The 19,421-nt window shown below is 27.4% G+C and overlaps 1 protein-coding gene across 4 annotated transcripts in view; it reads left to right on the top strand.

Moving 5' to 3' along the window:
- Positions 1-1,288: 1,288 nt before the first annotated feature.
- The window catches only part of LOC107884021, a 32,339-nt gene continuing 14,206 nt past the window's right edge, over positions 1,289-19,421 (top strand). The window contains exons 1-6 of one of the 4 annotated variants that reach the window (XM_016805295.2): positions 1,289-1,401; positions 2,989-2,997; positions 3,410-3,418; positions 14,244-14,270; positions 14,387-14,428; positions 16,644-16,700. In XM_016805295.2, the coding sequence (XP_016660784.2) occupies positions 1,326-1,401; positions 2,989-2,997; positions 3,410-3,418; positions 14,244-14,270; positions 14,387-14,428; positions 16,644-16,700 (220 nt within the window). In that variant the 5' untranslated portion in view covers positions 1,289-1,325. Of the gene's footprint in view, positions 1,402-2,988; positions 3,419-14,243; positions 14,271-14,386; positions 14,429-16,643; positions 16,701-19,421 lie in introns of all 4 variants that reach the window. The other 3 variants (XM_029488831.1, XM_029488829.1, XM_029488830.1) reach the window with 3 other exon arrangements.

Raw genomic sequence — 19,421 nt, 5'->3', positions numbered from 1 at the left:
TTTATCCATCTGCAGATGACCATGGTCCGTTTCGGAACACCCACCGCTGGCCTGTAAATTGATAAGCTTTTGATCGCCAATAGCCAGTTAAATGGCTTATTGATGTTTATTTATAAATTATTGTTACTGCAAAAATGGGTATTTTCCTTTTTGAATCTTGCTATTCGAGTTTACGACTTATCGTAGTAAAGTTTGAAGAAGAATAGTCGGTTCCATTGGTGATCAGTGATCACTGTTATAGTATTATTATATTCAATAATTCTATAATTATTCATTATATTGTTAATATTACAATTGTAATATGGTAAGTTTTTATTTTTTCTAAAATGTTAGTATTAAACTTTTAAGAAACTACAAGTGTGTAAAGTTAATAATCCGTACGATGTACCTTATTTACTGGTGTCCGTTTTAATTTTAAATTCTAAGAATTTGACTTATTACTTTCCTACTCATAATTAACCTACATTTTGAAAACGGAGTGGTTGTTGTTTTATAATAACATCATTGGCAATAACTTGCAGGGCCGGATTATGGTCATAATTTAAGGGGGGCTATTACTTTTATTGAGGCCTTTTCAGTGAAAAGTTTTCATCTAAAACAATTTCCTTTTTTTCTTCTGATTTATTAATAGTAAAAATACTGAAAATTAAATTAAATTTAAAAATTGTTTATTATTTTGATTTTGAATATTATGATCACACAATGTTGAAACCTCGGACTAAGATTAGTCAGTGGTTGAAAAAATATTCGATGTTATATGATAACAACGTTTGCCGAACGAGTTGACATAGAATATAGATACTTAACGTTAACGGCCTTTAATTTTACAGGTATAGTAATACATTACATAAAAAAAAAATGTAATAATAAAAAATAAAATAAAAATAATATAATATAAATATAATATAAGGGATTAAGTTAATTATTGTAGGGTAACTACTACGGAGAAAAAACAATTCGAGCGGAGCGATAAAATTTTTTAGGTGGAATATACATATTTTATTAGTGCGTATACCCATAAATATATTTTTAATTACATTTGGTAATACATTTACCAACACACCACTGCTTAGATATAGATATTGATATAGAAGTATAACACGTCATGTAACACACAAAATAAACAAATAGCGGTTGTGCGCACACCCAATTTTTATATCATTGTGTTACAAGAAGGTACATGTTTTTCAAACATCAAATATTTAGTTAGTTGTTAATTTATAAACTTTTAAGTATTATATTTTATCTAGTCAGAAATAAGTCATATTATATTCTTTGTAAAGCAACATTGATGGTTGTTCTTTGTAGTTATCTGAATAAAAACTATGATTTCTTATAAAGTTTTAATAACATTAACTGTGATATTTATTATAAATTGTAGTGTTAGTCCTAGATTAGAAGGTAATGATGGTTTTATATTAATAAAATAATTAAATATAAGTAAGGGACATATCACTAATATATAATTTATAATATATAAGTTAATATCAAGTAAATTCATGTTTTGATAATTTTACTATAGGTATGTACTTACAGTTTTGATAGGTCTAATGTAGAATAAATGAAACAAATAAATTATTGATACTAAATGTCCTTATCTGTTATATAGGTAATACTATTATATTTAAGATAAAATTATTTTAATTTCTATGCGATAGTATTCATTAAAACAATTGATCGATTAAAAATCAAAATTAAAAAATAATGAAATTATGAGTATACTATAGACAAAATTGATATATTTGTTTGAAATGCGGGTATATTTAACATAAACAACTTTCTGTGAACCATACGACAACTAGAATGTGAACATGTATGGTTATATATTGTCTGTAACCTAACCATACCTTGTAATTATAATAAAAAATTATGTCTTTATTTTTGATTAGAAAATTCTTAAATACGCAATATCTGTATAACATGTATAAGATTTCAATAAGAATAAATTTAAAGTTTTTATTTAATTTTTTAAGACCGAAATAAAAAAATTCAAATTGTGTTAAATATTTTTAAGTCAAGTAATTTAGTTTTTAAATTATTTTAAATATCAATATTTTTGAAGTTAATCAAATTAGAATGTAATAGGTTTTTTTTCAAAATATTCCTTATAGAAATAATTCTTTTCAGACATAAGTAAATTTTAAAATATTTACTATACATATACATTATTTCATAATTTTTTTTTACGTATCGATCACTAATATCGATTTTTAATTTTTAATTCGTCAGGTCTTTAAGACTGTATAACAAATATATAATAAAACAAGAACACTCTTCCATATTTCGTATAAAAAAAAACGCTAAGTATAAAAAAAGGCTCTTAACAATGTGATATCATTTTATTGGTAGCCAAGTCATTGACCTACAGATATCATTTATACATAATATCTATAGTTCAAAGACTTATGGCAACTACTTTTAGAGTGGTTTTATTACTTGTTGGGATATCGCTCATTTTTTGTTGATACCTTAGTACCTTACTATTTCAGGAAAATATTGGTATTGCAATGATATTTTTTTTCTTTTTTTTTTTTAGTTAATGGTTGCCATAGGAGTCGGGTACTGCATTGTGATGCGGCCACGGGGAATATTATCTAATAAAATTTAAAAAATAAGCTACATTAGTTTCTAGTTAAATTGGCTATAACTCTGTTAATATTGTTCAAAATGATTTTAAAACCACACCATGCTTTTCTACCTAAAATGTCCAATTAGATTATTGTATTTTCAAACTTCATTATTTAACAACAAATTTTCTATGCTTTCTCAAGATACAAAAAAACTCCTCCATACTCTTTTTTGAAACATAGATATAATTTATGTTAAAATAATATCTATATCTCAAAGACTTAACTACCTATAAAATGATATCACAACATTTAGATTCGTTATCTTTATTTTTTGGGATATTACTAATTTTTTGTTGATGCCTTATTATTTTAGGAACATATTGGTTTTACAATGATGATTTTTTTCTTTTTTTTTCAGATTATAATAGTAATACAAGAAATAAGTATTATTATTTTTTTTTTTTTGTTTATTGGTTGTCATTGGTGTCGGATAGTGCATTGTAATGCAGGCCACAGGGAATACTATCTAATATTATAGTGTTGAAAATACACTACAATAATAATTAAATTATTGTATTTTCAAACTTCATTATTTAACTACGAAATTTGCTATGCTTTCTCAAGAAATTTTTTTTCTGAATTGTGTTGCCTTTTGTAACTATGGTCCGGCAGTTTTCGCGTGTATTTTGCCTATATCTATATGTGTAATTTGAGGTGCACTTTTATACTTAGGGCACCCCTGCCGGGTCGTTGGATAACTACGTGTATTATTACGCATATTAATTCAACGAACACACATTACATTTCTATATCATTATATTTATTTTTTTTGTGTCTAGATTGCGAAAGTAAGCAACTTTAAACTAGAATATAATACATTTTACAATTAATGTATTCAAAATAACCATTATTTAGCAGAATTTGGTTTACCTTTAATATTTAAATATGTATTATGCAACAAACTTCCGCTCTTTCTATTCATATCACACTTTTCATAGTGCACAATCTTTAAGGTTCTGCTTGCTCTGATCGCTCCGATAAATATATTGATTTTACAATGATAATACTATAATAGGATGTGTGTATTATTTCTTTTATATTTTCTTTCTGTCCTTCATAGATATAAATCCAAAGTTAATTTAGTATTTATTTGGGAGGAGATGGTGTGGTACATATTTGCTCCATAATATGTGTTGTATGGGACACTGTAAAGTAAAACCCAGTGAAATAATTTTTATCGAAATTTAATGAAAAATATGTTTCAATAGAGTAATAGGTATTCGTGATAATTATAATAAACATCTAAATGCAACAAAATAAGATAATCGTTACGTAAGAAATCGAGTGAATATCAAATGTTGTAAAAATATGAATTTCAAACGCTCATAAAAATTTAATTTGAGTTTATTACAGACATTTTTTTTTTGATAAAGGTAGATTCTCTTATAAAGAATCTTGTATTACATTTTAAAATCTTAGTTCTAAAAAGAAAAATATTTACGAATTATTAACTCAAAATAATTTGCTAATTTTCGTGATTTTAACATATTTTGTCAATTTTTGAACTTTAAATCAAAAATCAAAATATTTTGAAAAATGTATCATGTATAGAAAATGGAAATATAAACAACCAGTGAAAATTTCATGTATCTACAGTCATTCGTTTTAAAGTTACACCAAAAACCAAAATTAATTTTCTCAAAAACAGATTTTGCGTAAAAATTCCTGTTTTTCATTAATTTTTCTTTTGTTTTTCACGGCGCTTTTGAAAATTATTGGAAAAATTTTAATTTTGACCCCCCAAAGTACCAACTAGATTCACTTTCCTATCAGAAAAGGTACTGTTGAAGAAAATCTAAGCACTTTTACTGTCCTAAAAGGTGATGACAGACACAAAAAAAAATAAAAAAAAAAACACACATCATTGTAAAATCAATACATTCATTGTTCCACTCAGAATCTAAAATTAAAAAAAGGTGGTCAAGTGGATGTCGCTCTGCTGTACAGTAGGACGTAGGTTACAAGTGGGTCACTGCATGTAGGTATAATGGATGGTATTTAATTTGAATTCAATGATATAATATCATTGTATAAGAAAAATGATACTTTGCGGAGACGGTATGTCAGTCTAGGTATAAATGTATAATACATATTATATACTTAACTATGGTATTAAAAAAAAAATTGACCTATAATAATTTCCAAATTAATCATATCACATTATCCATTAGGTACTTATAACGCCTTATACATCAACAAAAAACCGTGATACTCTCATAGATATATAATAGTATACTTTAGAAGTTTCAAGTAGGTACCCACGAATAATATTATACAATCACAATAAAATAACTTAAATAGTTATCTACTCTAGGTTTTTAATATGTAATTTCGTTCAAATTTGAACTTAAAATAATTAAAAAATAAACTGTGCTTATTTTAGATTTTTTGGTAACAGTTAACTACTTACATGGAATCTTGTTTTAAATATTCTTGTTCTAAACTATATCTTTAGATATAACAGTTGAACATTTTATAAATTTTCAACCACAAAACATAATTATTCAATTTTAAATTTGATTAATTTTGTCAAAATTCAATCTTTAAATGCTTACAAAAAAAAAATTGTGCCCATGTATATTTAATATTTTTCAACTGCTATTGTAACAATATATCAGGAGCCTTGTACTAAATTTTTACACTTTTTGGACCAACAGATAAAATTTGGTTGGTATTCATAGAAAAAAAAAGGTGGGTAAGTGGATGTCGCTCTGCTGTACAGTAGGTTACAAGTGTATACTGTATAATGGATAGTATTAAATTTGAATTCAATGATATAATATCACTGTATAAGAAAACGATTCTGAGCGGAGACGGTTTGTCAGTCTAGGTATAAGATATACCTATTATAGGTATACTTATCTATAGTATTAAAAAAAAATTCCAAATTAATCATATCACAATATCCATTAAGTAACGCGTTATACATCAACAACAAACCGTGGTAATATCCAAGGCTGGGCCAGTTAACGATTTTTTTTAACTTGTTAAGTTAAGTTATTTTAAAATAATTAAGTTAAGTTAAGTTAAAAGTTACTCGTATTTTTTTTCGTTAACTCGTTAAGTTAAAAGTTAATGTATTACTGTGTAACATATTGAATAATTTAATAAAAATAGATTTGAACTTGTCGTCAAGTCTAGTTGAAATCGACTTTCCCGCTTGTTTGATATTATCCCTCTAATTCCTAAAAATGTCATATTAAAAAAGGTGGGTAAGTGTATGTCGCTCTGCTGTACAGTAGGTTACAACTGGGTCACTGTATAATGGATGGTATTAAATTTGAATTCAATGATATAATATCATTGTATAAGAAAAACGATTCTGAGCGGAGACGGTATGTTAGTCTAGGTATAAGACATAATATTATATTAGGTACCTATAATAAATTCCAAATTAATCATATCATAATATTTATTAGGTACTTATAACGCGTTATACATCAACAAAAAACCGTGGTACTATCATAGATATATAATAGTATACTTTAGAAGTTTCAAGTTACCACGAATAATATTATACAATCACAACAAAATAACTAAAATAGTTATTCTAGGTTGTTTTATATGTAATTTCGTCCAAATTTGAACTTAAAATGAGTATAAAAATAAACTGTGCTTATGTATTTTATAGATTTTTTTGGTAACGGAATTAAATACTTACGTGGAATCTTGTTTTAAATTTTCAATCCTTAGATATAAAAGTTGAACATTTTATAAATGTTTAACTACAAAATAATTATTCAATTTTAAATTTGATAAATTTTGTCAAGATTTTAACTTCCAATGCTTATAAAAAAAAATTGTGCCTATGTATTTGTAATATTTTTCAACTGCTATTGTAACAATGTATCAGGAGCCCTGTATTCATTTTTTACACTTTTTGGTCCAACAAACAAAATTTTATTGATATTTATGGAAAAAAAAATTTAAAACTGTGAATGTCCTTAAACAGCTCAAAAAGAGTCAAATTATTTTCAAAATTTTATCGTATATAGAAAATGCTAATATAAACATTCAGTGAAATTTTCAAGTTTCTACAGTCTCTTGTTTTTTAATTACAACAAAATAAGAAAATCGTTACGTAAGAAATCGAGTGAATATCGAATGTTGTAAAAATATGAATTTCAAACGCTCATAAAAATTTAATTTGAGTTTCTTATAGACATTTTTTTTTTGATAAAGGTAGATTATCCTATAAGGAATCTTGTATTACATTTTAAAATCTTAGTTCTAAAAAGAAAAATTTTTACGAATTATTAACTCAAAATAATTTGCTAATTTTCGTGTATTTAACATATTTTGTCAATTTTTGAACTTTAAATGCTAATTAAAAAAAACTGTGATTAAGGATTTTTAATATTTTTCAAATGTCATTGTAACAATATAGTAGGAGCTTTGTATTAAATGTTCAAGTATTTTTACTCAACAAATAATGTTTTATTGACGTTCATAGAAAAAAAAACTATTGGAAAAATGTTACTTTTGACCCCCCAAAGTACCAACTAGATTCACTTTCCTATCAGAAAAGGTACCGTTGAAAAAAATCCAAGCACTTTTACTGTCCTAAAAGGTGATGACAGACACAAAAATAAAAAAAAAACACACATCGTTGTAAAATCAATACATTCATTGTTCCACTCAGAATCTAAAAATTATCTAAATTGAAAACTGAAATTGTCCGTAACAGCTCAAAACAAATCAAAATATTTTGAAAAATGTATCATGTATAGAAAATAGAAATATAAACAACGAGTGAAAATTTCATGTATCTACAGTCATTCGTTTTAAAGTTACACCAAAAACCAAAATTAATTTTCTCGAAAACAGATTTTGCGTAAAAATTCCTGTTTTTCATTAATTTTTCTTTTTTTTTTCACGGCGCTTTTGAAAATTATTGGAAAAATTTTACTTTTGACGCCCCAAAGTACCAACTATATTCTCTTTCGTATCAGAAAAGATACTGTTGAAGAAAATCCAAGCACTTTTACTTTCCTAAATGGTGATTACAGTCACAAAAAAAAAGATATATAAAAACACACATCATTGAAAATCAATACATTCATCGTTCCACTCAGAATCTAAAAGAGTATTTAAAAATTGTCATATTTTAATTTTTTAAGAAGTTAAAATAAAAAAATAAAATTTTGGGAAAGTCGGTTTCAAGTAGACTTGAGAAAAATTCAATACGATATCGAATCCTCTTAAAATAATTAATAATATAGTAAATGAGATGTTTTCGGCAAACAATAATTCAACTTACCTTATTACTCATTGTGAAATACATTTTTAGTATAGCATTATAAAAATTAATATAATATGATAAAATATACGTAGATAGTAATACGGGCGATGATACGATTAACATAAAACACCTTTTTTGCGACACGATTGTGTAAATTTGTCGGGGTGTCATAGAATATAGAAACACAAAAGAAAAGCTACACAATTGAGCATACAAAACCTTGCAACGTTACCATTTTCAGTTTTGAACTATATTTTATACATAGACCTTAAACTCATAGACAGAACATTATGGGTTGGCGGGGACAGTCAATCACAGATTTCGTCATGATAGCAGTGTTGTCATTTTCGACAACATAAAATATATTTATTAGCATATTATTATAACATAAAACTAAAATTGCATATTTTTAAAAAAATCGTAGTTACCATAATCTTCTATATATATAAAAATGAATGTATATCTGTCTGTCTGTGTGTCTGTGTGTCCATATTACCATAGCAACCATTCATATTTTATTTTGGGATTTCTGTCTATGTGTGTGTGTGTCTATATTACCATGGCAACCATTTATATATTATTTAGAGATTTCCGATGGACATTTTTGGTTATAAATGGTTGCCATGGGTTCTGAAGCTATTCTAATAATAACTATTGGTTGCCGGGCAACCAAGTGCATGGGATCTGCTAGTAATTAGTAAATAATAAATCATGTATTCAATAGATGAATAAATTATTCATTCAGAAACAATATAGTTTTTGTTTAATATTATTCATCAATCCATTATCATACAGTAATATAGTTAAAACGCAATAACCGATCGCCTAACCTGAAATTATAATGCGCATGTGTGTAGTAATTGAGTAATCGTCAAACATCGCACACACGTCAGCCGGCTGGAACTATTCCCATGATCTGTATTAGTATAACTAGTATAATTAGTAAAAGGTCTATGATATTGCACAACAAATATTTTATAAATAATTATAATAATTCAAAATATGCTACGAATCAAATCAAATAGCACAATGTAGCAACGTCGCATATGCTCAACCGTACTTTAGCGGTAAATCGTAAATACGCGAAAGTTGCTGACATACACCACAAAGAATCGCTTACACAACCTTAAAATTTAACACAACCATCACAGTGACATACTCCTTGACGAGGTACCAGTGGCGTGCTCAGGGGGGGAGGTTAGGGGTTACTACCCCCCCCCCCCCCACCCACCCATATTGTCTTTTTTTGCCGACCTACAGAAAACCACTTATTAGTTATTATAGCTATTTAGAGTCATTAGTTTTTTATTAATTATTAATTTTTTTCGTTGAGTCAACAAGCTTGAAATTTAATACGAGGCTCTTAATATATTCTTACAACAGCAGTTGAAAAATATATAAATACAGTCACAATTTTTTTTTATAAGCATTTAGTTCGAATTTTGACTAATAACGAAAAATTCACAAAAATTTGCAAATTATTTTGAGTTAGAAATTCATAAAAAAATTTATTTTTAAATCTAACTATCTACGATTTGATAATTTAATACAAGATTTCTCATAAGTTTGTCTACCTTTTTCAAAAAAATGTTTACCGTTAAGTCAAATTACATTTTATGAGCGTTTGAAGTTCAAATTTTAACATCATTGGATATTCATTCGATTTCTCATGTAGCGATTTTCTTATATTGTATTTTTTTTTTATTTAATATATAACAATACATTTTAATTTTTTTGGTAAAAAAGCATGAAAATATAATACATGGCCCCTAATATATTTTTACAATAGCAGTTGAAAAATATTAAAAATACATATGCACAATTTTTTTTATAAATATTTAAAGTTTTAATTTCGACAACATTTTTCAAACTTAAATTTAAAATGCGGGTAAGTGGACGTCACTCTGCTGTATAGTAGGTTACAAGTGGGTTAATGTATAATGGATTGTATTAAACTTGAATTCAATGATATATGATAATTTGTATCCAGGATAAAAAAAATAAATAAAAACCATTGTAAAACCATTAGCTTCTAAAATGATTTAGTAATTAAAAATGTACCTGTATATATTAATAAAAACAATATAAATATAATATACAGTATCCTAGGCTGCTAAACCGTCTCTACTCAGAACTGTTTTTTGCATACATGATATATATCATTGAATTTAAATTTACAGTCATCCAATTCTAGCCTACTGTACAGCCGAGCGACTTCCACTTATTCGCTTTCTTTTGTTTATTTTTACAAAAAATGGTGTCCCCCCATTGAAAATTCCTGGGCACGCCACTGCGAGGTACACATGACATATATACTGTACAGAAGAGTGATTACATAATTCCCCTTTTTTTTCTTTCTGACAACACACACCTGGTAGACGGTAGTATATGTATATAAAGGTCCTACAGGTACGAGAGTTGGAAAAAACTTAAATTATTTTGGATTATTATTTATTTTATCAAAATACATTTCATTAACTACTTTTAGATTCTGAGTGGAACGATGAATGTATTGATTTTCAATGATGTGTGTTTTTATATATTGTTTTTTTTTGTGTCTGTAATCACCTTTTAGGACAGCAAGTCTTTGGTAATTCGGTATGTCCAATTAGTCGATAAGTTAATAAATGATTAGGGTTCAAAGTACAATGGTAATCTATAATTAATTGTTATTTATTTTGTCACCTTGGGTTCAACAATATCAAATTTATGATTAACTCCTGGTCTTTACAATTATTGAAAACATTTTGAAAACCACCAATATTTTGAGGAGCTGTATCTAGCAAACGAATCATCGAAAAATAAAAATGTTAGCGCGTAAATTCTCAATAAAAATGGGATTATTAATTCATGATATTTTTATTATATGTTACCATTTGAAAATCAAAAGTTGATAGTGGTTTCACTAATAAATATAAGGGTGAAAAAAATTAAAATATTATACGGTTTTAGAAAAACATAAACCTAGAAGTTTAAAAAAAAAAAAATTCAAAAAAAGTTAATACTTTTCGAGATAATTAGTGTACCTACCCACTTAAATGGATCACCCTGTATAGTAGGTAACTACCTACCCATTTAATATCATGGAAATATATAAATTATAAAAATTAGTGCAAATACTTAATTTAAAAATATCAATGCACCTACAGTTAATATGATGATTTATTTTACTGATGTATTAAATAAATCAATACTACAGATAGAATTACCATCCAACATAAGTTTATTCACAGATTAGTGAATATTATATGCAATAGATTATAGAACCAAATAAAAGGATAAAATAAGGATTGTGACGGTCGAAAATGAACAATTATTATAATAATGTTGAATATTATACGATAGCGCTCTCCGTCCCGCGGGCATCTCTGCCCACACCAGGGACTGGAACCGTACCGAAAAGAACCGGTTTTGGAACCGGAACTCTTTGAATATTGGGAACCGGAACCGGACCGGAACCGGACCGGAACCCTTAAATACATTTTTTAGGAACCGAAACCGAAACCGAAACCTATATTTTGAGGTAGAGGTTTTTACGGTTTTTTTCAGTTTTTTTCGGTTCTAAAATCCAATAGATATTTTATCTATGGTGTAAGTTAGTAATAACTAATTATTAGTAATAATAAATAATTATAGAAAATGTAGACCTATACAAGTTTATCAATGCTAAAAAATAAGAATATTATTATGTGTACAAGTACAACAGAATTGTCATAAAAGAAATACCAAAAATCCAAATTCTAATTTCCATGTAATCGATATCAATACTATTATCAAATACTATAAATGATTTATAGTATTTGTTATTATTGAATCGCAATTCACAATAGCTGATGTATAATTTCTGAAAATAATAGTAATTTGGACGTTTATAATAAAAGTAAAGTGATTCAGAATTCAGAGTAAGTTATCATATAAATTATAAATTAAAATTTTATTGTTACCATACTAATAAGTAATAATATGCCTGCATTGATAATATTAAATACATAAACGTAATGCGGGTATCGTTAACTCTTTTCTCTATACTTTGCTCTGTACGACAAATCTACTAAACTGTTCTTCCGTCTTCATTAGCGCGGTATATATTGTTTAAATTTATATTCTTATATATAAGTTATAAATTATTATATCAAACTGAAACATGGGTCACCCAAGTTCAAAATTCATTCTTATTTGTTTTTTTAGTAATAATTTTTTATTTATTTTAAATATTAAAATGTATTTATTTATTTTAATTTATAATTTTATAATAATTCATTTTTTTATAATATTACCTAAATTCTGAAATAGTTACACTTAATTACAAATACCTGTCACTAAAAAGAGGTTATTAATATTATGTTCATTTTTTACATAGTACTTTATTGATAAAAAAAAAAGTCAAATAATAAGGGTTAGAACCGGTATTAACCGAAACCGAAATTTGATATTTTTGAAAACCGAAACCGAAATTTTCGGTTTTTGAGAACCGAAACCTAAACCCAAACCGATAAAATCATAAAGGTTCCAGTCCCTGGCCCACACCCAAAACAAAACGCCGATATGCATATTATTATTATTATAGTCGACGTACACACACACTATCACCGCTGCCTAGTACCCGTGGTCGAGTTTAACCGGCCGGCACTATGACATTATCTGTACTTATTCCCATGTAACACGAATACCGGCCAATTAAAATGCATTACCCAATTATTATATAATATCGTTTTTGTTGTTCCGTGTGATGTCCCGCGTCCGACGCTCGTACCTTATTGTGCCTCTCAGCAGGACAACATGAGCGAGTAGAAACACCGTCTTACCGAGGAAGTCCTGGTGACGATGCTCGGACACACACGTAGAATTTGGTAATGAATCATTATAATTATTATTATTTATACTACACCTTGGCCGGTTTTTTTTGTCAAGGTGACCCTTTTTGTTGCGGCCAAGTTTTTATGCCGGTGTGGGCTTTTCTTGGTCATAAAATTAACTATTATTCTTTACCATAACGATTAAAATAAATTTACCTTTAATTCACTCATCAATTATATTTTATTATTGCCTTTCCCAATTTCTATTATTATTATTTAAAAATCCCACACGCTCCGATTTCCGAATCTCGGCTGTAGGTTGACGACCAAAGTTTTTCGTCAACGTACGCTCCATGCCGAATCTGGGTAAGCCACCGTGTGAGACGTTACAGGATTTATTCCTAGAATTTAATTAATTAATTTTAAAATTTAAACATGAATTTATAAAAATTGTTCTTTTTAAATCTAATATTTGAAAATATAATACAAGAATATTCATAATGTTTGTCTATCTTTATCAAAAAAAAAATATCTTCAAGCAAATCAAATTAAATTTTTATGAGCTTTTGAAATTCATATTTTTACAACATTTGATATTCACTAGATTTTTCATGTAACGATTTACTTATTTTGTTGTAAGTAAAATACGAATAACTGTAGATACTTGAAAATTTCACTGAATTTTTATATTTTCATTTTCTAAACACCATACAATTTTAAAAATAATTTGATTATTTTTGAGCTGTTTACGGATATTATCAGTTTTCAATTTTTTTAAATTTTTTTTCCTATAAATATCAATAAAATTTTATATGTTGGGCCAAAAAGTGTAAAAATTAATACAAGGCTTCTGATGTATTGTTACAATAGCAGTTGAAAAATATTAAAAATACATAGGTACAATTTTTTTTTATAAGCATTTAATGATCGAATTTTGACAAAATTTATCAAATTTAAAATTGAATATTTATTTTGTAGTTAGAAATGTATAAAAGGTTCAACATTTATATCTAAGGATTCAAAATTTAAAACAAGATTCTGCGTGATTAGTTAATCCTGTTACCAAAAATCTAAAAAATACACAAGCACAGTAGTCATTTTAAGTTCAAATTTGGACGAAATTACATATTAAAATACCTAGAACAACTTTTTTGGTTATTTTGTTATGATTGTATAATATTATTCATGGGTACTTGAAACTTCTAAAGTATACTATTATATATCTATGATAGTATCATAGTTTGTTGGTGATGTATAACGCGTTATAAGTACCTAATGCCTAATGGATATTGCGATATTCCTGTGTATATTATAGTGGATATTATACTCGTAGGTCAATTTTTATTTAATACGATAGATATGAGTATATAATATGTCCTATACCTAGTCTGCCATACCTAGTCTCCGCTTAGAATCGTTTTTCTTATACAATGAATAATGATATTATATCATTGAATTCAAATTTAATACCATCCATTATAAATTGATCCACTTGTAACATACTGTACAGCAGAGCAACATTCACTTGCCCACATTTTTTAATATTATATTTTGTTTGTTATAAATGACTAACAGCTAATTTAATGGAAGTTGGATTTTCAAGTATGTACAAGATAGAAAAAAAATATTGTAATTAATCAATCATTTAGTATTTAATTTGGTATTATAGTAAAGTAATCATAAATTAACAATAAACATTTGATAATTTACATGTATAGATGAATTTGGATATTTAAACTACTGTTTTGCAAAGCAATTTGGTAAGTAGTTTAGAGTAATAATAATCTATTTATTAAAAGTATGTATACAATCTTTTCTGTGCTTTTTCTTTTCATTTTTATAATTATAATTTTATTATATATTTGAATGCGTTTTTAAGAGGACGGTTTTATATTCTGAGTGAAACGAGAAATGTATTAATTTTACAATAATGTGTGTTTTTTTATATATTTTTTTTATATTTGTGTCTGTCATCACGTTTTAGGACAGTAAAAGTGCTTGGATTTTCTTCAACAGTACCTTTTCTGATAGGAAAGTGAATCTAGTTGGTACTTTGGGGGGTCAAAAGTAAAAATTTCCCAGTAGTTTTCAAAAGCACCGTGAAAAACAAAAGATAAATTAAGGAAAAACGGGAATTTTTAAGCAAAATCTGTTTTCGAGAAAATTGATTTTGGTTTTTGGTGCAACTCTTAAATAAATGACCGTAGGTACATGAAATGTGGACTGAATGTTTATATCATTAGCATTATCTATAAACCACAACATTTTCCAAATATTTTGATTTATTTTAAACTCTTTACGGACATTTTCAGTTTCCATTTTTTTTAGTTTTTTTTTTCTATGAATATCAATAAAATTTTATTTTTTGGTTAAAAAAGCTTGAAAATTTAATTTAAGAATCGTAATATATTGTTTCAAAGGCAGATGAAAAAAATTAAAAATCCATAGTCACAATTTTTTTTTATAAGCATTTAAAGTTCAAATATTGACAAAATAATTTAAAAATGAAGAAAATTTGCAAATTATTCTGAGTTGGAAATTCATAAAAAATTTCCTTTTTAAATTTATGATTCGAAAATATAATACAATATTATTCAAGCTTCAACTATGGTTACTGGTTTCTTCTTTGATAATACCGACTTATCATTTCATCAACCTAATTCGCAAATCACTTAACTCCAAAATGACAACTTTTCTGGAGAGCAAAAAATCGTTTCAAACATTTCGTAGGCCTAATTCCTTATTCACAAAAGTCCTATCTCCATCATATTTTACATACAATTATAGGAAATTATATTGAGTTAGAAATTCATATAAATTTTCCTATTTAAATCTGAGATTTTAAAACGTAATACAAGATTATTCATAATTTTGTCTATCTTTATCAATAAAAAAAAAAAAAATGTCTTCAAGCAAATCAAATTAAATTTTTATTTCATATTTTTACGAGATTGGATATTCACTCCATTTCTCACATAGCGAATTTTGTTATTTCGTTGTAATTAAAAAAAAAAACTGTAGATACACGGATACATGCAATTTCACAGAAAAAACTGTATTTTATGTTTAAAATTGTTTTTTCTGTTTAGTAAAGCGATGTTTAAAACAAAATAAATTGTTTGAGTTTTGAAAAGTTAAAAATAATGTTTCAAACAGTACTTACATTTAAAATAACTTAATTTAAATTGAATATGTTATTTACTTATATGCTAATATGTCGTGTACTACCTAATATTTATATGTTTCACTGTTTCTTTATTACATTATTTCAATCTTAGAAGTATTTGAAATGAATTTTAAATATTTTTCTGAATGGATGTTTTATGTGGCCATTATATTATGTATATTTTAAATATAAACAAAAACTTTTTAAATTTATTTATTTATTAAATAAATAAAATTTTTCAAACTTTTTTCAGAAGGATAACCTATTATTAATAATAAACCAAAAAAAAAACATAGTATTCACTTGGATTTTACACTGTTTTAAACATTTGTTTTATTCGTTATAAGCAATGAACAAAACAAGTTGTAAAATATTGTATTTTAAACATAACGACCCTCGATAAATGTCAGTTCACTCTAATATCAATACCAACAGCACACTATTGAAACTATTAAACAAAAATTTGCGTATATAATATATAAAAAATGCTCATAACTCACTTTAAAAAATGAATTATCGTAAAAAATATACGAACATCATAGAATTGGCGTGTTCTGTCACTGGATAGAGTACCCACAGATCTAGTCTACGACGAATATTGATCTACATATTATCCCTCTCTTGTTATATATCTATTTATTATGTATAAAATCTTAGAGCTCATAGCAGGTGTTACCTCATATGGAGTTGCCGTATAACGTCTATTATAAATAATAATTTATTTATATTAAACAACTAATTTTTATTTCATGCGTTTTTGCGGTAACTCACGTGTGCTGATGATTGTCTTGAAAAATTGATTATCCTAGTGAATATTGAACAATTTGAAAATCATTCAAAGAATGTAAACTACACTTCTGCCATCAGTGAGTTTTTACAATTATTATATTGAATCTCCTATGTGGCTACAATTTATCGCTCCGCTCAGAATCTAAAAAAAATCTTAAAATCAATTAATTATATGAACTCAATTACAGTTATTACTATTATGATTTGCTTTCTTAATTCTGTATATATTTTATGTAAACACAGAATGATAAATACTACTCTTAAGAGGATGTCAATGCAATATTTATTTTCTCTCACAGAGCTGTCATCTAAAAATCGGTTTTAATGATTTTTGAGTTATCTGAGAGTAAAATCATCTATCACAAAAATTATAGTGATAATTTTTTTAAGGGTTTTATATTTTATTATTATTTAAATTAATATTCAGCGTTCTCTCCTAGGGGAAGCACTTCACAGTGTTACGGGTATGGCAAAGCAAGGGCTCCGAGCCCCACACTGACTTTAATGAGTTTGGTGTGGACTGGTCCTCCAAGTTGGAGATTGAGCGGCGGGCTAACAACCCGTCTTCGTAAAAAACCTTTGTTCAGGAGCCAAAAAGCAAAAAGTCTTGGAAATATAGATTTGATGGAAAAACGAACGGACACAGGAAACAGGATTTACTTTTTGAAACATGGAATGTGTGGACAAAGTTCCAACCTGGAATAGCTCTAAGTGTTATTAAAGAAATTGAGAAATATAAAGTCAAGATACTGATGTAGATGGAGTGCTGAAGGAACCATAGACATAAATCATACCACTATTTTGTATGGCAAGTGCAATGGAAGACGACAGTTTGGTTTTGCAGTACACAAAAGCGTAGTGCATACGATAAAGGAGTTCAAAGTTGTCAACCATAGAATTCCTATCTTGGTTGTAAGGCCAAGTTTTTAATGTGGTATTTATAAATGTACATGCACCAACGGAGGAGAAGTCACAAGAGGAAAAAGAAGAATTGTACGTAGAGGTAGAAGATATCTTGTTGAGAATAAACATAGCAAAATACGAATTATGCTAGGTTATATGAATGCGAAGATAGGGAAAGAACAGTTCCTTAAACCTACTATAGGGAAACATAGCTTATACCAAACAACAAATGATTATCATATGTAACTGATAGACCTTGCAACTGGCAAAGGATCCAAGATAATGAGCACAATGTTTACCCATAAGGTCAGATCACCAATCAAATTGACCATATTCTAGTGAATGAGAGATTTACAAATAATGTTAATGATGTAAGAGTATATAGAGGGGCAGATTGTGACTCGGACCACTACTTGGTTATTGGGAATCTCAATATCAAGATGAAGGCGAGACAACAGATTCATAATTTAAACTGTGTCAAATATGAAATAGCAAAGCTCAAGAATGAAGAGATTTGTAGAATTTTTGGAGCCGAAGTGAGGAAATTAACACAACTAACAGATATTAATGAGAGTATACCGTTGAATCCCGTTGGAAATTTATAAAAACATTATTTTAATGACATCAGAGGAAATCATCGGAAAACAAAAGAAAGCTAAAAGGAAACCTGGTTTAACACAGTTTTCGAAGAAGCCATAATAATAAGAAACGAGGCGAGGTTAAAATGGTTAACGGATGCAACAAACCAACTTAATGGAATTAAATACACTACAAGAAGAAAATAAGCCCATAATATATGTGGAGGAGAAAAAAGGAAGTATAGGAATAAAATTATAGAAATGGCAGAATTAGATCACAGAGCACACAGAAGTATACAATTATACCAGAAAGTGAATGGGGTAAGGAAAGGATATAAAGGATATGGAAATAAGAAATAAGAATGGAGAGCTGATAATAACAAAGATGGAAATGGCAGAAATATGAGCAGAATATTTTGAACAGGTGCTTAATGAAGGAGACCCTGAAGAAACCTTTGAATATATACAAAAACAACCCAATAATTGCAGATATGAAATACCTACAGTATAAGAAATTAAGTCACAAATTAGAGATTAAAAATCATAAATCACCTGACGAAGATGGTATACAAGGCAAAATCCTAAAATGTTTGATGAAACAATGATTGAGATGCTTCATAAACTAATTGGCGAAATATAGAATATTGAAGAGATCCCTAAAGATTGGAATATGTCATTAATTTGCCCTATACACAAAAAAGATGATAAAAAAGAATGTAACAACTAAGAGGTAGGTATTGCCTAAGTGAATATGACTTATAAAATTCTATCGTATTCTAGATAGAATCAATCCTTTGGCGGAAAATATTATAGGTTAGGTTATGAGTAAATAATAGATAAATCCACAATAGACCAAATATTAATTTAAGACAACTATCTTAAAAAACCGGGGAATTCAATCAATAACTACATACACTAAAGTGGCCTTCATTAGTCCTATACGTTTTTGTAGACTTCAAAAATGATAGTATCAAAAGAGAAAGTATATTCACAATTTTAGAACATTTCGTCATTCCACAAAAACGTATAGGACTAGTGAAGGCCACTTTAAACAGGACCATGGTAAAAGTGAAAGTAATGCACTATCGAGAGGGGTTTCTGGTGAATATAGGCCTACGGTAGTGTGATGCACTATCCCAATTATTTTTTTATTTATTACTGGAAAAAGTAGTTAGATTGATGATATCTCACCAGTTGAAGGGGAGAAACTCGATGGAACATCAATAAGTCGTTTAACATATGCAGATGACATATTGCTTCTAGGGAATAATATAAATACAGTGCAAAGTCTATGCGAAAGACTTATAACAGTGGCAA

The sequence above is a fragment of the Acyrthosiphon pisum genome, chromosome A1 (genome assembly GCF_005508785.2).
Source record: "Acyrthosiphon pisum isolate AL4f chromosome A1, pea_aphid_22Mar2018_4r6ur, whole genome shotgun sequence".
Taxonomy (NCBI): domain Eukaryota; kingdom Metazoa; phylum Arthropoda; class Insecta; order Hemiptera; family Aphididae; genus Acyrthosiphon; species Acyrthosiphon pisum.
The sequence above is the reverse complement of the archived record's forward strand: the minus strand, read 5'-3'. Positions and strand labels throughout refer to the sequence as shown.